The following is an 18,035-nucleotide window of genomic DNA, read 5'->3' as shown; positions in this document are numbered from 1 at the left end:
AAATGGAAATACCATTTCCAATAAGCCACATTCCATTGCTTATTGGAAATAGTATTTTCATTAGGCTAATTGATGCCTTCCATTGCTTATTGGAAATGAAATTTCCGTTAACCTTAATGGAAATATGGATTAATGAAATGGACTAAACTGTTAAATTTTTAAAAAAAATACTAATATGTAAATTGAATTATATAATGAAAATTTTAAAAACTTAACTATATAATCAAAATTACATAAACTAAGCTATATAACAAAAATTAGATGAAAAACTTAATTATGTAATAAAAAATTTTAAAACTAACTATACAACAAAAAAATAGAATATAAACTTAACTATATAATAAAAAAATTATAAACTTAAGTATATAATTTATATGAATAGATTGTTGTAGATCCAATGGCTGAGATTTAATTAAAAAAAAACATCACTCATATAACAAGAAGTCAGTTTGAGACCCACTGCCTCTTTTCATTTTAATGTGCGTACAACTTTTTGTAGCACCAGTACACATACACACACAAAACCAACCATATTATATGTATACGTTAATATGAAGTTAACATATACACAAAACCAGCAGTACACACAAAAGAAAATGGACTAAATTGTTAACCATTTAAAACTTTTTGGCCTATATATAAGTTACATAGTACACAGTACACACACAACAAAGAGCCATATATATACGTTACACACACACACACACACATCCTCAGTCAATCCAACGGCAATATGCCTTCCGACAGCCTCTTCCATTTCCGTGTGCCACGCGGAAGAAAACTGCCATTTCCGTGCCACGCGGCAGACGGCACTTCTGCGAGCCCACTTCACGTGCGGAAGCCGTTCCTTCCGTGGGACTCCTGTCCGAGAAGCCAGGATGACGTATACTGTGACATATAATAGTTCTAGATTCTTGGAGGCCGTCAATAAAAAATAGATAGGCAAATAAAGTGAGAATGCCGATAACGGCGTGTGATAGATCGATGAGGAGTTGAGAGAGAAAGAGGGAGAACGAGCGTGACGAGAGAAAGAGGGAGATCGAATTTCATGAGAGAGGGGGAAACATTATAGTATATAATCCCCTCTATTTTTTTTGATTTTTTTTTTTTTTTAAGAAAAAACTAAGAGATTAGACCCTAAACACAGTTTTGTTCATTCATACCGATTTTTTTTTTTTTAATAAAAAAGATAAAATGTCTTAAAAAAAACTTTAAATACATTTTTTACAAACTTAAATATTTTTTGACATGTCTCTATATATTTCAATCCAAATTAAAATATATTAATTATTTCACAACAATGCGCAAACACACTGCTTGTTAAATTAAAAAGGCAGCAAATCTAATGAAGGTAAAATTGAACAACAGCAATTTCTCCCTCCTTACATGAATGCCTTAATTATGATTTTGGTTTATTTTGATAAAAAAAAAAAAAAAAAAATCCAATTTTTTTTTTTTTTTTAGATATCTGCTTCCAAATCCCCACCTAAGTTGAAGGTTTCTCTCGTTGGATAGCTAGTTGACCCGTTTGTGGTAACCCGGCTAAACCGTCTAACCCACCTCGAAGAAGTAGTTCTACACTTCTACTTTTGAGTCAAAAGTCTTCTAGATTCGAAGTCAACGATCTTCAAAATTAGCCATAAATCGTATTTTACTGGGGTAGTACATGTACACGTCAGCTTCCTATCAAGTACATATAAAAATCAACCCGCCGCAATACACACAAAATAATAAGAGGTAATCATAACAAAATCAAATTCCATTTCGATGATGACCATGGAGATCTCTCTGTCTCCGGCGACCAGAAATAGCTATTTTTGCGCTTCTTCGTCAGGTTCGCTTTCCTTTTTAATCCTCCAAACTTTAGAACTAAACGATACAGCGTTTTTCTCTTCCCAGCCCTTTGATTCTCTGTTTCTCCCTTAAAACTGCGAATCTTTCCTTGGTTTTATTTCGAAACAGTTTAAGATCAGTTGGTGTTATATAGCATTTTACTGTGGTGAATATATAATAACCAAATTCTTCATACACTGATCAATGTATATGCAGAGTTATTGGTCCTGAAAAGGGCTATTAACTTTCAAAGGAATTGCTTCTCAAACTCTCAAGCCAAAAGATTGGCTCAACCTTTAACTTTAAAGACTTCACATCAAATTTGGAAGAATCACTCCACAAAGGTATTTAGTTTGCAATTCAAACCTTTTTATATTCAGGAATCAAATTTAATTTATGTTGATACACCTCTTTTCTTGCCACAGATTAGGTGTTGTCAAAAGAAGGAAGTTTTTGTGGTAAAAGGCGGGTAAGAACTCAATTTTTTTTTTTCATTATTTAAATAACCACTGAGCTTGGAAAAAAATATGATGTTTATTTCTAATATATATTTATTTTTCTGATTCTATCTGTCATTGTAGTTCTGTAGATGAAATATATGACGCCTTAGCCTTGCATCTTCTTCCAAAAGCAAAAGGCTCATCTAGTTCTGGATTAAGGTAAGTTATAGCTTCCCATTACAGGAATAGACTTGGGTTCTATATAAGATTTTGTGCTTGTTACTCAATCCCACTATCACATATTGGGTTGCTGAATATTAGAATTGAATTTGGTAATACTTGGGGATTCTGATGCAGATACATAGTTGGTTTGGCTGGTCCACCGGGTTCTGGGAAGAGCACAATAGCATCTGAAGTAGTGCTGCGAATAAACAAGCTCTACTCACAAAACGCTGCTCCGTCGGGTTCACAAGTTGAGCCTCAAGATATCGCCGCGTTCCTTCCCATGGATGGGTTCCATCTTTATCGTTCCCAACTGGATTCAATGGAGGTTGAACTTACTTCGATACATTCTTATTTGATAAACGGAAAAATTATACAAAATAGCCATTTGAAACTAATTGATTAACAATGGATTCAATGGAGGTTTAACTTACTTCGATACATTCTTATCTGGTTAATGGAAAAATTATACAAAATAACCGTTTAAAATTAATTGATTAACAAAATAGCCAAAGTTTCAAATTTCCTCAAATTTTTATTTTTATCTTTTTTAATGTCATTAAATTTTTTGATGATTTATACAAGCAATTTATCAAGTTCAAAACATTTAATCACAGAGTATTGATACATGTTACTTGCAGATTTTGACTATTTCACTGATTTTAGACAAATTCATGGATCTAGGGGGACCTCTACTCTTTTTTTTTTTTTTTTTTTTTTTTTGCTATTATTTATTTATTCATATTAGCTCCCTCTCACTAATGAGTCTAGCTCCGTCCCTGGAAAAATGTACATTGAATTTAAAAATGGTTTCGTTCTCTTGCTTCCAGGATCCAGAGGAAGCCCATGCAAGAAGGGGAGGTAAGATTTTCGAGTACGGTATGGATATTATTTTGACTTTAGACCTTGTGACCATCGAAGTTTTAATCTTTTTTCCGGATTTGGATGATTCAAGCTCCGTGGACATTTAACCCTGAGCTACTACTATCCTGTCTGAAGAAGCTTAGGAACCAGGTGATTCTTTTGAGAGAATTTACGTAGATTTTAAACTGGATTTAGGGGATAATATCATAATATGCGACTTTTTTACTGATCCGGATGCTCAAAGAAAGGGTTTTTCAGGGGACTGTTTCTGCACCGTCATTTGACCACGGTGTTGGAGATCCGGTAGAAGATGACATACTAATCAGCGATCAGTAAGTAAGCTTTGTCTTTTATATTTACGTTTATCTGTCGCTGTAATTATGATTGTTACACCAAGCCTGTTGAGTGTTGATATTCAACTGCAACAGTCAAAGAGTGACTGCGCTTTTGTGCAGAATCCTAATGATAATTGTTTTTGTTTTTTGATTTTTTAATCTAAGCATGATAATCTGAACCAATAAACAGAAATTGCATGTTGGATCAGATCAATTTACGACCTGCAACTCAAAGTCTTTAATCTTATAAATTCAGTCACAAACTTGTTATCGTGGAAGGAAATTATTTACTTTTGGATGATGGAACGTGGAAGGAAATATCTTCGATCTTCGATGAGAAATGGTAAGATAAGATTTTGCGTTTCTTTAGAGCTTCAAAGCTGAACATAGTTCTTTACCTTTATTTATTTAAAAAGAGTACTATACTGATTGATACATTCGAACATAGCGGGTTGGTTGAACATTTCAATTTTGATTTTTTTCTTCTTCGTGTTTTTAGGTTTATTGATATTGACATTGACAAATCTATGCAACGAGTCCTAAGGAGGCACATCGTAACAGGTATCTATTAGTCCTTGACTTTAAGCCTTAATTTTTTTTTTTAGAGTATCATAGACTATAATGATTTTATAACTATTCATTTTGCATCTTTTGCCTTGAAGGAAAACCTCCGGACGTTGCCAAATGGCGGGTAAGTTTGTAATTCATTAGCTCAACAGAGTCGTTTTTGCTAGAGAAAAAAAAACATGTGAACGGTTCGATGTTTTTACAGATAGAGTACAACGATCGACCTAATGCGGAGCTTATACAGAAATATTCAAATGCCAACGCTGACTTAGTGATCAAGTCAGTCGACTTCGCTGAGTGAAACTTGTCTGTCTGTAGCTATAATAATGTGCTTGTGTTAATTAACTCAGGCACTAGTGAGCTTGTTATTTATACCCTTCTTTATTTTCTTCAAAATAAAGATCTATCTAACCACATCTTCAAGGAGATGTTTGGCTTTGACCGAAGCGTCTAGCCTATGCAATGATGTTGACTTTTCAATCTTAGCATTGTCTTTGACGGCTTATTCGACATGCAAGGAGATATACATTGAGCTTTTTTTTTTTTTTTTTTTTTTTTTTTTTTTTTTTTTTTTTTTTTACGCATGCCTAGTCATTTTCTTTGATGTGAGTGTGACCGATGAGTGAGTCTTAATCGGGCGAACAAATCATTGGGAACATGATGATTTTAGTTGTAGCAGATTTCATGATTCACAATAATAGAATATCATAGTGAGATATGTTATTTCATGTTTATACTGGACTGCGAGGTATAATGATAGTTGGATCAATCAATATAATGTGTTAGCTTGGCTTAGTCACATACAACATGAACATAATTAGTTAAATGAAGGAGAGCTTAGATATGTGAAATGGTAATTTATGCTCGACTCAAGTCAATGACAATTGCGGAATGTCAAAATGATATCAACCGAATGAATTGAACAAACATATCTTGTGCAAGACTCAGAGCACCGATTTTTTTTGTTTTTGTTTTTAATTTTTTTATTGGAGTGTTTTCATGTTAGAATAAAATATCAAAAATGGTGACAAATTAATTTGAATATTTTTATTTTAAGATTGATTGCGTTGATCCATTAGATCTCTAATCTAGCTCCATCTAAACGACAAAATGATATAAACACAAAATTGAAATTGAGAAATGGGAAAGTTGCATGATGGTGTTTTTAAATGTGCAGCAATTTGTGTAAAATATATGTGCATAAATTCTAAGTTTACAATATGTATATATTTAGATAGTTTTAGTTTTAATATATTCTGCAACAATATTTACGTTCGGTTTTCCATTGACATATCAATTAATCATGGAAAACGGTATTTGAAAACGGCATATCAATTGTTCTTTTTAAAAAAATGCATTCTATTTTTCGTAAATCAAAAAGTTCGAAACAACATCGAAAATAACATTTTGAGTTTTGGATTAAACAAGATATGTTTATTTATATTTATTTTTTTATAACGTGGTATAGGGTATAGCTTTATCGTCCACAGTCTCGGGAGAGTGAGCATACTAGCCCAATCAACCCACCAATATTAGGAGAATAGCTCAAGTTTGAATAAATTAAGTTAATAGCTCAATTAATATTTCACTACCTAAATTACCCTCATATATAAGAGCAAACCTCAATTTTCTCAAAACCTAAATCTAAATTCATTCTCTTCTTCGTCCATTTCACGTCACCGATCCACTTCACGCCGCCGTGTCGTCGCCAATCGTCGTCCATCCTCGTTGCTGATCCCTAACGTCGCCGGCGAGATCCGCCATAGACGACGTCGATTCCGTCGAGCTCCGGCGGCGGCGATGCTCGGAGAATCGACGGCTTAGATTGACTCGAAAATCAGCGGAGGGAGAGGAACGGCGGCAGAGAGGAAATTGGCGACGATGGAGGATATTGAGGAGAGGAACTTTGTATATTCGCGAATCGGTTAATTTAATTAACCTACAGTTAGGTTAATTAATTAACTGATTCGTGAAGGATTTGAAATTCACAAAAAAATTACAAAAATCATAACTTAAGTCAATTGATATTCAAAGCATTCAATTAATTAACCTAATTCCGAATTCAATCATTTAGTAAATTAACTTTACTCACAAAAAATTCAGAACCTAAACTAATATTCACTCAATAAGTTAATTAATTAACCTAACTCACTCCAGTAGGTTAATTAAATTAACTTATTCGCGAATTTACGAATGGCGTTTGGTCTGAGCCGAAAATTTGGGCTATTTGTTTAATAAAATAAAACCTGGGCTATTCCCCCAATAAAAATGATAAATTTGGCTAGTTACAACAAATTTTACTAAAATTTTTAAACACGGTTAGTTTTATTTTTATTTTTAAAGGCACTACCATTTTCACTGGAATTGTTTTTTGTTTTGGTTAAATCGTGCTTGAATGAGGCCCAACACTCTAATTGGACAAAATTGTCTGGCCTAATTTACACAGGGGCATTTTTCATGTTATAGAGAAAGTTGAAAATTAAGTGTTTTTTTTGGGTGATTTTCTTATCTAAGAGTAAATTAAGGGAGATTTCCAATTTCCTATTTTTTTCAAATATTTACCAAACTAAGAGTAGTCAAAAAAACCATACCCTAAGTCAAATGAGAGATAATAAACTTTTACCTATTATACCCTTAGCAACCTATCTCTTTTCTCTTTGTTTACCCCGTTCGCTCAGCCTATCTCACCCTAATTTTTTTCCCAGCTCACATCTCAGTCCAGCAAAGCTTCCCTTCTCTCTCGGAATCACGTCTCGGTGGTGGATCTCTTTCTCTCGCAGTCCAGCCCTGCTTCCCTTCTCGCTCCGAGTGTTCGATTTTCCTGTCAGTCCACGTAATCATCTCTCTTCCTCTCGGAATCATCGCTGTTGTGGATCTCTCTCTCTCTCACTCCAGGTTCCCTTCTCGACCGGAGTCATCGCTGCCATAATAGGTCCGTCGTCGTATCCTCTGAATCTGCAAACCTTTGTTCCCCTAGGTCGAGGATCTGCAAACTTCGAGTCGTGGCGTATAATTGATCAGGTCCGTCGAGGGCGCAGTCCCGTGATGAGGTCTGTAGCAGATTTATGGTGAACGACACGTATAATTGATTTTGTGTGTTTCTTTATTAGTGACATGTTAGTGTGTCGGGGTAGGTGATTAGTGAAATCATAATATATTAGTGACATGTGCATGTAGTTAATTGTTTTAGGTTTAGTGACATGTTTATTGATTAGTGACATCAGTATATATTAGTAACATGTACAAGAGGGAATTATTTGAAGATGTAATGACATGTAAGTTTATTAGTGACATGTACAAGAAACTATTTGAAGATGCAGTGACATTGTTATTTGATTAGTGATATATACTTGAGTCAATGATTTGAAGACTTAGGGACATGTTACCTAATTAGTGAAATCTGCATGTATTCGTTTAGTGACATGTCGTGTTTCAGATTTTTGATGTGCAGTTATGAAAGGAGATATTTTTACGTTCGTCAAGCATAACGGTGTATGGCTCAGAGACGACTATTACCAAGCCGGTGTTACACATGCATTGCTTATACCGCCGACGATAAACTACGAAGATTTTATGAAATTATTGTTTGTGGGTTCAGAGGGGAAGTTGAATCCAGAAATACATAGGTTGAATGTTAAATACAAAACTGAAGGAGCGGTAAAACCTGTAACGATTGACTCTGACATGAGTTTGGCTTGTTATTTGCACATTCGGAAACAGAAATCGGATACAAGGAAATTCTCCCTGGTTTTGGATATTTTACCTTTGGGCGAAGAAAATGACACTGCGCGTGTGGGTTCAACTCCGAACACAGTCGAGAGTGGTTGTGCAAAAGCTGAACCTGCAGAACTCCCAACTCCACAAGAACGAGTTGCAGTCGAACCACCTCGAGAAGACCAACTCCTAGAAGACTCCACTCCAGCCTTACATGAGATGGGTAATGAGCGCGGCAGCGATGAAGGTGATGAATCGGGTGTGAAACCCAAAAAAAAAAAAATTCAAACCTAATAAAGAACGTTAAAACTTTTATAATTTAATATATAAATCTTTTTTTTTCTTAAAGTGTGATTTTTATATCACATATATGTATGTAAGTGAAGAAATATATATATATATATATATATATATATATATATATATATATATATATCAGGTACGTCTAAAATAAAGTTAATGTACAAAGTATTTCTTTTAATATTCGAGTTTTAAAAATTATGTTCTGATAGTTTAGTCGGAGATATAAATTCAAGAAAAAGATGTTAGGTGAAAGTTTGTTTTAAATCATAATCATAATACTTATCTACATATTGCACAATATATATATATATATATATATATATATATATATGCATAAATGATAGGTTAGAATATTTTATGTGTATAAAGGAAGAGATTTTGTGGGTAGTTAGTTATGCTTTTTTATATATGTACACGTGACACGTTTAATACCTCCGCCTGATAGTTTAATTTCAAATTTAATATTTGTTTGTTTTTTTTAAATATCCAAATATACCACGGAGAGATTTTTGGGAAGAAACAGTAAAAGCAGGTTTCCCTAGTCTTTAGTCTTTAGGTTAGGTTGTTTCCATATACCAAGAGAAAAGAAGGTCTTTTAGTCCCAGATTCACGAGATCATTTTCTTCTCTATCTAACTATTCCACTTTCTCTCTTCATGAATCTCTCCTTCTATAATTTTCCTTCTTCAAAAAAATAAATAAATAAATAAACCCTAGCCACTAAATAAATAGATCTTGCCCTCTTCGTTCTTGAGTTTTGTGAGCGTTGAAGACTTACTTTTCACAATCGTCTGAGAATTTTTGGTATGTATTTCGTGGTATTTCTCAAATTAACTTCTATATTGTTTGTGATTTTATTTTTGATTGAGTTTTAGATAAAAAAAAAAAAAAATTGTTCGGATTTAACCAAACGCTGATTTTCATACGCTTATGTTGGCTTCAAAAATAATTATTTTTCATCGATTCTTTTTGGAAAAGTTAGGTTTATATTTCTTCTATCTGAATCTTTAATCGAAAAATATTTTTATGAATTACAGAATATTTTCCGAATATTTTCAAATCAGTGCACAGATCTGAGACCTATTCCCGATTTTCAGACTTTAAATGCTTACCGTGGATTCAACAAATTTGGTTTTGCGTTGATTCTTTTTGGAAAAGTTAGGTTTAAATGTCTTCTATCTAAACCTTTAATCGAAAAATATTTTTATCAAATACAGAATATTTTTTGATTATTTTCAAAAAAGTACGCAGACAGTTTTTGACAAAAATTTTAAAGTTAAATTCTAGCGCTTCTTTTATTTTTAATAAATAGTTAAAATGTTATTTTGGTCGTGCGGCCTTTACAAAAAGTGATCCATATTATGTTTTATACGTACTGGATTTTTTACAGAAGTTTTCTCAGAGTTTTAATTTTTCACCGAAACCCTAATAACCAAGGGTATTTTCGTAATTTCACGTTGAATGTCGTTTCTGAAAATTTCCAGAACCTACAGTATATCTTGAATCCTTTGCTTAGCTGATCCCCGGTAGCTTTTTATCCCAATTAGGTTCCGAGTCGTTTTGAGCGCCCTTTTCTTTCGACGATCTACGATCGTAACCTTCGATATCCAGGTGAGAATAATCTCACTGCAACACAGATTAGTTCAAAATAAATTTGATGAGTGTTTATTCATGATATGACTTGTTTATAGATTTATATGTTTGAGTATGCGATTTGTTATTTGATTGCGTGACTAGTTGAAGCAGTTTGTGATTTATGTGTTGTATGCCATGTGGTGTTATGTTAAAGTATATTTGAGATATATGTTTTATTCTAGTCATGTTTTTGGTATGAGAATATATATAAAATTTTTTATGCTCATCTCATATCAGTATGTAACGTAAGATTCAAAGTGAAAAGATAAAGTTAAACAAGGGAGTCATACCGCCTCGAGCTACGGAGGTCTTATGTAGAATTTCTCGGGCCGAGGCTCAAATGGAGAAATTTTTCGGGCCGATGCCCTAATAAGTTTATTAGCTAGATTGAGCGAAGTGTGGGCTTTGCAACCCCATATCTTTGTCTCTAAAGTGATCACTGAAATATGTATGACTACCCTAGGGGCACCCCGAACTAAAAGTTGATAGAAACAAGAAAAGAAAGATTAAGTCATCAATTAGTTTAAAATACTAATAACTGCTTCATGCATTGCATTACCCTTTTTTGTGAGCTTTATATTATTCTCGCTGAGCGTAAGCTCATCTTTTCGAAAAAAAAATATACGTCTGTGTTGTAGGTAAACAACTTGCAAGGAACTGAGCAGGACGGACTAGCGGCGTCGATAGCGAGAGGGTTGGGTCATGGTTTCCATTCACGAAATAAGTCTTCCGCTACGAGTTTTTAAGAAATAATTTTTAAAGGTTTTTATTTTCATTTATTTCGAAGTTTCAAAGAGTTTAATATTTTGGTTGAGATTTAGATTATGGATTATGTTTTAGTACGTTTGCTGTTATGTTTTGTTTCAAATTCGTATTTCAATTTTGGTTAAATACTTCTCATGAAATGTTCGATATGCAATTTTCATATTTTTTAAAACTACTTTTGTTTCTTTTTAAGATCTTTAAAATTTTAGTTCTCCTTGATTCGACGTGTTTTAAAAAAAAAATATTCCTCCAAGTTTTCTAAAGAATTTTCTAAAGTTTAAAAAGCAAGATAAGTAAGACGGTCCGAAAAGTCGGGTCGTTACATCGGGTGAGAGCATTTATTCTGGTGAATCCGATGCGTCTTCTGAAGCGCATGGGTTGACAACGAGTATGGATGAAGGATCCGTCGAAGTGGTTGATATCGATTCCCCGACAACTGTTTATAAAGGAGGAATGTACGCGAACAAAAAAGCATTGCAAATGCATTTGAGCTTGTTTGCGATTCAAAATCATTTCAGTTACAAGACCAGAGGCTCTACTAGAACGTATATCCATGTGTTTGCCGCGATCCTACGTGCACTTGGGCTGTTCGGGCAGTTAGGATGAGGAACACGAGCATATTTCAGATTCGGAGGTGATTAATTCTGCCACTTACAAACTTGGTTTTTTTTTTATGATTATTTTTATTTATCTGTATGTATGAAGTATGTAGTCAGTAGGGACAAGTTTAGTTATATGCAAAATGGCTTAAGAATTAAGTAGTGACGTATTTATCGATTTAGCCGTTGACATATGTCATAACATCTGATCTTTTCAGATTCGACTCTGTTCATACATGTTCGACGGAGTTCAGAAATGGAACGCACCCCCAGGCCACCTGTACTTTGATAGGGAGTTTTATGAAGGACAAATACAGAGATCCCACATTGTCTCCGTATAGGCCGAGAGACATCATGGCTGACATGCAGAAGAATTATGGGGTGGCCGTGAAGTATAAAAAAGCTTGGAGAAGCAAAGAGAAGGCGTTGGAGTTGTTATACGGCACCGACGAAGAATCTTTCGCTAATTTACCTTCTTTGAAGTTCATGATAGAGCAAACAGATCCAGGTTCTTCCCTCGACGTTGTGACCACTGTACAAGGCCGGTATTTCAAAAACTTTTTCATGTCTCTTAGCGCATGGAAACGAGGATGGAAATGGTGTCGTCCTGTCATTATCGTTGACGGTACATTTTTGAAGAATTATTTTAAAGGTACTCTCTTTTCGGCCTGCGCGATGGACGCAAACGAGCAGATCTTCCCCCTAGCATTCGGTGTTGGAGATTCGGAGACCACATCTGGGTGGGTTTACTTCTTGACGAAGTTAAGAGAGGCGATCGGGGAGAGGGAACATCAAGTCATCGTGTCCGACAGGAACAAAGGAATAGCCGTCGAAAAGGTATTTACTCACTCGGAGCACGGATATTGCATGTTCCATTTACTGCAAAATGTGAGAAATAAGTTTAAAGAATTGACGAAACAAGCGAAGTGGAAATTTTTCGGTCCTGCAAATGCGTAAAAAGGTACTCTATTATGACATCGAAAAGGTACTCTATTATGACATCGAACAATGCCGAGTCTCTTAACGTAGTACTTCTTAAAGCTAGGGAGTTCCCGATATCGAAGATCGTCGATTTCTTGAGGGAGAGAATGATGTTGTCGCACAAAAATGAACAACTATTTAAAACCTCGGGCGGTTCGATCCAAGGCCGGACCAAGTGATCGCACTCGGGCCAAGAGTGGGAACTCGATAGTCTCGAGCTAGGGTTTTCCCCGATCAACCCGCCTCTCGGGAGAGGTAGAGGGTGGGGAGGAAGAGTGACCGTGCCTTGGTTGTCGGCTGCCTACGTACCCGTGTGTGGGATCAGGTCAGAACGTAGTTCAAGCGTATATAACGCAGTATGAGGCGCGGAGCCTTGGTGGAGAGGCGTGCTCGACGAAGGAGACGGGGCGCGAGGAGTCCTCGGCGGCGTCTCAGGGCTTCGGAGATCGTGAGCGCGAGAGAGAATGTGTGTTTTCTCTCTTTTGGAGACGTGGAAGACTCTAAGTCAAGAGTTCCTTGTTGTGGCGGAGATTCCGGACGCGTAGGCGATTCCTAGTTGGAAATGCTGGACGCGTAGGTCGCGCGTGTGTCTAGTGTGTTAGACGCGCGAGGGGAACTCTAGTCGAGAACCCTAGGGGCGTGCTCGAGCACCGGAGAATGTTCGGTCAGAGGGAGCGACGTCCGGGAAGTCCCCGTGAGTGCTTCGGAACCTCTGAGAACGAGAGAGAGAGGAGAGAGACTACTTCAGGCCAAATATGGCATCCAGAGAAGTAGTTGTGAGTAAGAAATCGAGCGTGTCGATAGGAGATGAAATGATTTATTGGATAGATTTCCCCTTAATGGGAGGGGGTATTTATAGGTGTTTGGGGGCCTTAGGAGGCTCCTTTTTCGTCCATGTGGGACTAGGAACGCATGTGGCATCAAGTGGAGGCGCACGGCGCACAAAGTGCGGCGCACAACGCGCGGCGCGCGGCGCGCGGCACAGGGGGCGCGGCGCGCGGGTCACCAGGCGCGGCGCGCGATGCGCGGCGCTGGATGTGCGGCGCCGGATGCGCGGCGCGGGCGTGTCATCGCGCGGCGCGTGGTCTGCCTGGCGCGGCGCGCGGCCTGTCTGGCGCGGCGCGCGGGCTGCTGCGCTTGGTTGGCCGGCGCGGCTGCGCGCGCGGCGCATGGCCCATCTCGTCGGGCTCTTGCGTGCCTTCGAACACCATTCTTGCCACATGAAATATGAAGGTTTCCACTTGGCGAGAGTGACTCGATTCGAGGAGCAACTCGAGGCTCGACTTGAGGAGTGAAGCTCGACTCGAGGAGACCGACTCGAGGCTCGACTCGAGGAGCAACCCCTGGCTCGACTCGAGGAACGACTCGAGGCTCGACTCGAGGGGCATGAGGATTTGGCACGAGGACTTGTCAGTCGACTCGTGAGAGAAGGCTCGCCGCTCTTTAGGACCTCCGGCCTGACCATCGGCCCTTTGAATGGCGTGTCTTCTTGGCGTCTCGGGTTTTCCGAAAACGACCGACAACATTAGCCCCCCAAGTTCATTGCTCGGGAGGCCCCGGGCGTTGAACTTTTATTTGTTTCCGCCGGGTGTTTGAGGAAAATAGACTTTCCAGAGCTTCACTGTTGCGAAGCCTTTGTGATTATAAAGAATACTCTCACAATCGCGAGTGCTCTTTCTCGCTTTTCCGTCTTTCTCGACACGAGTGTGTGATCGACACGTGGAGGAGGATCCAAGCAGATAAGAGACGTAGCTCGACGTGGACGAGGCAAACGCGCTTGCGTCCGTCGCTCTAGCCCCGGAGCAAATGGGATATGCATGCGCAAATGGGGCGTGCATTTATGTAGAGGCGTGCCGGCGTGTCGCGGCTTATTGATCTTTTGGCAATGTTACGCCCGAGTTTACCTTCGATGGCGTTTTGTTTGATAATATCATCAATCCGGAGTCCATAGGACTCGACGGTGACTAGCAGGGTGGCGATTGTGTAATCGTGACCTATTAGGGGAAGATCATGGCGTCCATCTCGGCCAGCTTGGAAGGCGACTGCACTTTTGCGTTCCGCAATGGCGTGCTCATTCCGAGGTCTCCGTGATGGAGGTTGATGCTGCGGGCTGATGCTTCGAGAAGACGGAGTGGCACGTGGTGGGAGGCTCTGCCGCACCAGAGGGCTTCGACTACTCGGGGATCAACGCTAAAAGTTTGACCACGCATCAAGCATAAATCGGTCTCACGGGGCATCCGCCATTCCCACCCTGGTGACGCTTCCCCGTCTACATTCGGAAGATCGGCCCTTATTCCCCAGACGTGAGTGCGGGTCTCCGCTTTGGCTAACCTGTTCTTCACGTCGCTCCAGGTGCTAGCTCGAGGAGCGGGACTCGACTCGAGGAGATTGACTCAAGGCTCAATTCGAGGAGCGGAGCTCGACTCGAGGAGACTGACTCAAGGCTCGGCTCGAGGAGCGAAGCTCGACTTGAGGAGACTGAATCAAGTCTCAACTCAAGGAGCGAAGCTCAACTCGGGGAGCCGACTCAAGTCTCAACTCGAGGGGCTAGGCTCGACTCGGGGAGCCGACTCAAGTCTCAACTCGAGGGGCTAGACTCGACTCAAGGAGACTGGCCGGTCATTAAGGAATATGACTCCACTCAAGGAGCGATGCTCGACTCGAGGAGTATAACTCGATTCGAGGAGCAAGACTTAACTCAGGGAGAATGACTTGATGAGTGATTCTCGACTCGAGAGGGATGACTCGAGGAGAGTGACTCGACTCGAGGAGCATGGCTCGACTCGAGGAGGGTGTGACTCGACTTGAGGAGCAGTGCTCGACTCAAGGAGAATGATTTGACTCAAGGAGCAAGACTCGACTCAAGGAGCGTGACTCAACTCGAGGAGCGAGGCTTGACTCGAGGAGAATGACTCGACTCAAGGAGCGAAGCTCGACTTCGAGGAGAATAACTCGACTCAAGGAGCGAAGCTCGACTCGAGGAGGATGACTCGACTCGTGGAGCGAAGCTCAACTCGAGGAGAGTGACTTGTCTCGAGGAGCAAAGCTCTACTCGAGGAGACTCGACTCGAGGAGCGAAGTTCGACTCGAGGAGAATGATTCAATTTGAGGAGCAAGGCTCGACTCGAAGAGAATGACCCAACTTGAGGAGCAAGGCTCGACTCGAGGAGACTCGACTCGAGGAGCAAAGTTCAGCTCGATGAGACTAACTCGACTTGAGAAGCGAAGCTCGACTCGAGGAGGATGACTCGACTCGAGGAGACTGACTCGACTCGAGGAGCGAAGCTCGACTCGAGGAGCGAAGCTCGACTCGAGGAAAATGACTCGACTCGAGAAGCGAAGCTCGACTCGAGGAGGATGACTCGACTCGAGGAGCGAAGCTCGACTCGAGGAGAATGACTTGACTCGAGGAGCGAAGCTCAACTCGAGGAGACTGACTCGACTCGAGAAACGAAGCTCGACTCGAGGAGGATAACTCGACTCGAGGAGCGAAGCTCGATTCGAGGAGAGTGACTTGTCTCGAGGAGCGAAGCTCGACTCGAGGAGGATGGCTCGACTCGAGGAGCAAATTTCGACTCGAGGAGAATGGTTCGATTTGAGGAGCAAGGCTCGACTCGAGGAGAATGACCCAACTTGAGGAGCAAGGCTCGACTCGAGGAGACTCGACTAGAGGAGCGAAGTTCAGCTCGAGGAGACTAACTCGACTCGAGAAGCGAAGCTCGACTCGAGGAGGATGACTCGACTTGAGGAGCGAAGCTCGACTCGAGGAGAATGACTTGACTTGAGGAGCGAAGCTCAACTCGAAGTCTCAGCTAGTTCAGGCCGAGCGAGGTTCTTTCTCAGAGGCGGGGTTCGCGAGTTTTTGCGAGCAGCTTCAATTAATTCGCATGGAGCGGGGATTCTCCCAAGGTGAGTGTGATCGTGTTTAGTTGGCGATGGTGAAGATGACATGAGTTGCGCCTTGTATGGCTGTTCAGGTGAGTTCCGATTAGTCATCATACACAGCGCCTTGCGGTGACTCAGAGCGCGTCATTAGAGACGGTTGCGTGCGTTGTTTTAGGCATCATAGGCACGTCGTGAGGGATGGCCTAGATGCGGCATGTAGGTTACTTAGGTGTGTCAGGAGGGACGACTTGGTTGCGCCATGTGGGCGTCTTAAGTGCGCCATGTAGGCGTCTTAGGTGCGTCATGTAGGCGTCTTACGTGCCCCATGTAGGCGTCTTAAGTGCGCCATGTAGGCGTCTTATGTGCGCCATGTAGGCGTCTTATATTGCGCCATGTAGGCGTCTTACGGGCTGCGCCTCTACGCGTCTTACGTGCGCCATGTAGGCGTCTCAGGTTGCACCATGTAGGCGTCTTACGGGTTGCGCCTTTACGCGTCTTACGTGCGCCATGTAGGCGTCTTAGGTTGCGCCATGTAGGCGTCTTACGGGTTACGCCTTTACGCGTCTTACGTGCGCCATGTAGGGGTCTTAAGTGCGTCGCAAGGGACGGCTTTAGCCTGCATCTCGGGGATGTCTCTTGGGCGCGCCGCGGAGGCGTCTTTAGCCTGCATCTCTGGGATGTCTCTTGGGCGCGCCACGGGGGCGTCTTTAGCCTGCATCTCTGGGATGTCTCTTGGGCGCGCCGCGGGGGCGTCTTTAGCCTGCATCTCGGGGATGTCTCTTGGGCGCGCCGCGGGGGCGTCTTTAGCCTGCATCTCGGGGATGTCTCTTGGGCGCGCCGCAGGGGCGTCTTTAGCCTGCATCTCGGGGATGTCTCTTGGGCGCGCCACGGGGGCGTCTTTAGCCTGCATCTCGGGGATGTCTCTTGGGCGCGCCGCGGGGGCGTCTTTAGCCTGCATCTCGGGGATGTCTTACGGCGCGCCACGGAGGCGTCTTACGTGCACGCATGTTCCCGTTTTGTGTTCGGGTGTTTTGTTTTGATGGAGCGTGCTTTCTTTTTGTGGAGCGTACTTTCTTGAGGATTTTGAGCGTACTTTCCATTGCCTATGGCACTAGCCCCCCGAGTTTTGGGTTTACAAGTGTAATCTTTGATGATTAAAAATCTTTGATAAAGTGGATTTTGAAAGAAAAACATCGAACTTTATTAATATTGCAAAAAATTTGAAATCCTTAAACGTTGGCTCGTAGGCCTTATTGAATGTTTAGAAAGCAAAGAAATAAAATGGGGGGATCGCTGGCTAGTGGTAGTACTCTCTTCCAGTGTTCCGCATTCCACAGGCGATAGATCGGTGTCTCGTCCATGTATGACCTGGTAGACCGTGTGGGGTCCCTGATGAGGACGCCGTTACCTTGCACTTGGGTGTCATGCAGGTGTCTTTATGGACTTCGCGGAGGACCTTGGTCGACTCGACGCTATCTCTAAGTTGAGAGATCGTGTTAACCGTCTTTTTAGCGGTCTTTCCATCGATTCCTTGGATGTAACATATTCTGGCTTGGGATTGGTCTCCAGCCATGATGCCGATTCCATTCTTGGTAGGGAACTTCACCAGTAGGTGGTATGTTGAAGTGATTGCCCTTAGCCGGTTCAACGTGGGTCGCCCAACGATTACGTTGTAGGGGGACTCTTGGTCGACCACTAGGAATGGGACCATGTGAACGACTTCAATGCTTCCGGGAGTTCCGAAGGTGACCGGTAGATCGATGATGTCTTCGGTCATGACTCTCTCCCCAGTGAACCCGAATAGAGGCGTTTGAGTCGGAGTTGGGCGTAGCCCCCCGAGCTTCATGCGCTCTAGGGTGGACTTGAAGATTATGTCGGCAGCACTGCCGTTGT

The 18,035-nt window shown here is 41.2% G+C and overlaps 1 protein-coding gene across 2 annotated transcripts; it reads left to right on the top strand.

The window, feature by feature from the left end:
* The first annotated feature begins 1,720 nt into the window (after nt 1-1,720).
* On the top strand, nt 1,721-4,797 carry LOC149388375 (P-loop containing nucleoside triphosphate hydrolases superfamily protein). 2 transcript variants are annotated; one of them, XM_089621607.1, is made up of 12 exons: nt 1,721-1,834; nt 2,050-2,177; nt 2,259-2,302; nt 2,415-2,492; nt 2,631-2,823; nt 3,326-3,356; nt 3,451-3,509; nt 3,618-3,691; nt 3,951-4,037; nt 4,194-4,255; nt 4,357-4,385; nt 4,467-4,797. In XM_089621607.1, the coding sequence occupies exons 1-12, from the start codon at nt 1,768-1,770 to the stop codon at nt 4,560-4,562; spliced, it is 948 nt and encodes a 315-aa protein (XP_089477733.1). In that variant the 5' UTR covers nt 1,721-1,767; the 3' UTR covers nt 4,563-4,797. The 2 variants fall into 2 exon arrangements, with proteins under 2 accessions (XP_089477733.1, XP_089477734.1); XM_089621608.1 differs by having other exon boundaries at nt 3,904-4,037; nt 4,467-4,577.
* Nucleotides 4,798-18,035: the final 13,238 nt, after the last annotated feature.

This window comes from Urtica dioica, chromosome 8, assembly GCF_054948205.1.
Source record: "Urtica dioica subsp. dioica isolate 48M chromosome 8, U.dioica_male_clone48M_v1_H2, whole genome shotgun sequence".
Taxonomy (NCBI): domain Eukaryota; kingdom Viridiplantae; phylum Streptophyta; class Magnoliopsida; order Rosales; family Urticaceae; genus Urtica; species Urtica dioica.
The sequence above is the reverse complement of the archived record's forward strand: the minus strand, read 5'-3'. Positions and strand labels throughout refer to the sequence as shown.

Excerpts from the sequence above, each read along its gene's own strand:
- LOC149388375 (XM_089621607.1), top strand. The coding sequence starts at position 1,768 with ATGATGACCATGGAGATCTCTCTGTCTCCGGCGACCAGAAATAGCTAT. Across the intron at positions 2,178-2,258 it reads GGAAGAATCACTCCACAAAG|ATTAGGTGTTGTCAAAAGAA; the intron begins GTATTTAGTTTG and ends TTCTTGCCACAG. Across the intron at positions 3,357-3,450 it reads AGCCCATGCAAGAAGGGGAG|CTCCGTGGACATTTAACCCT; the intron begins GTAAGATTTTCG and ends GGATGATTCAAG.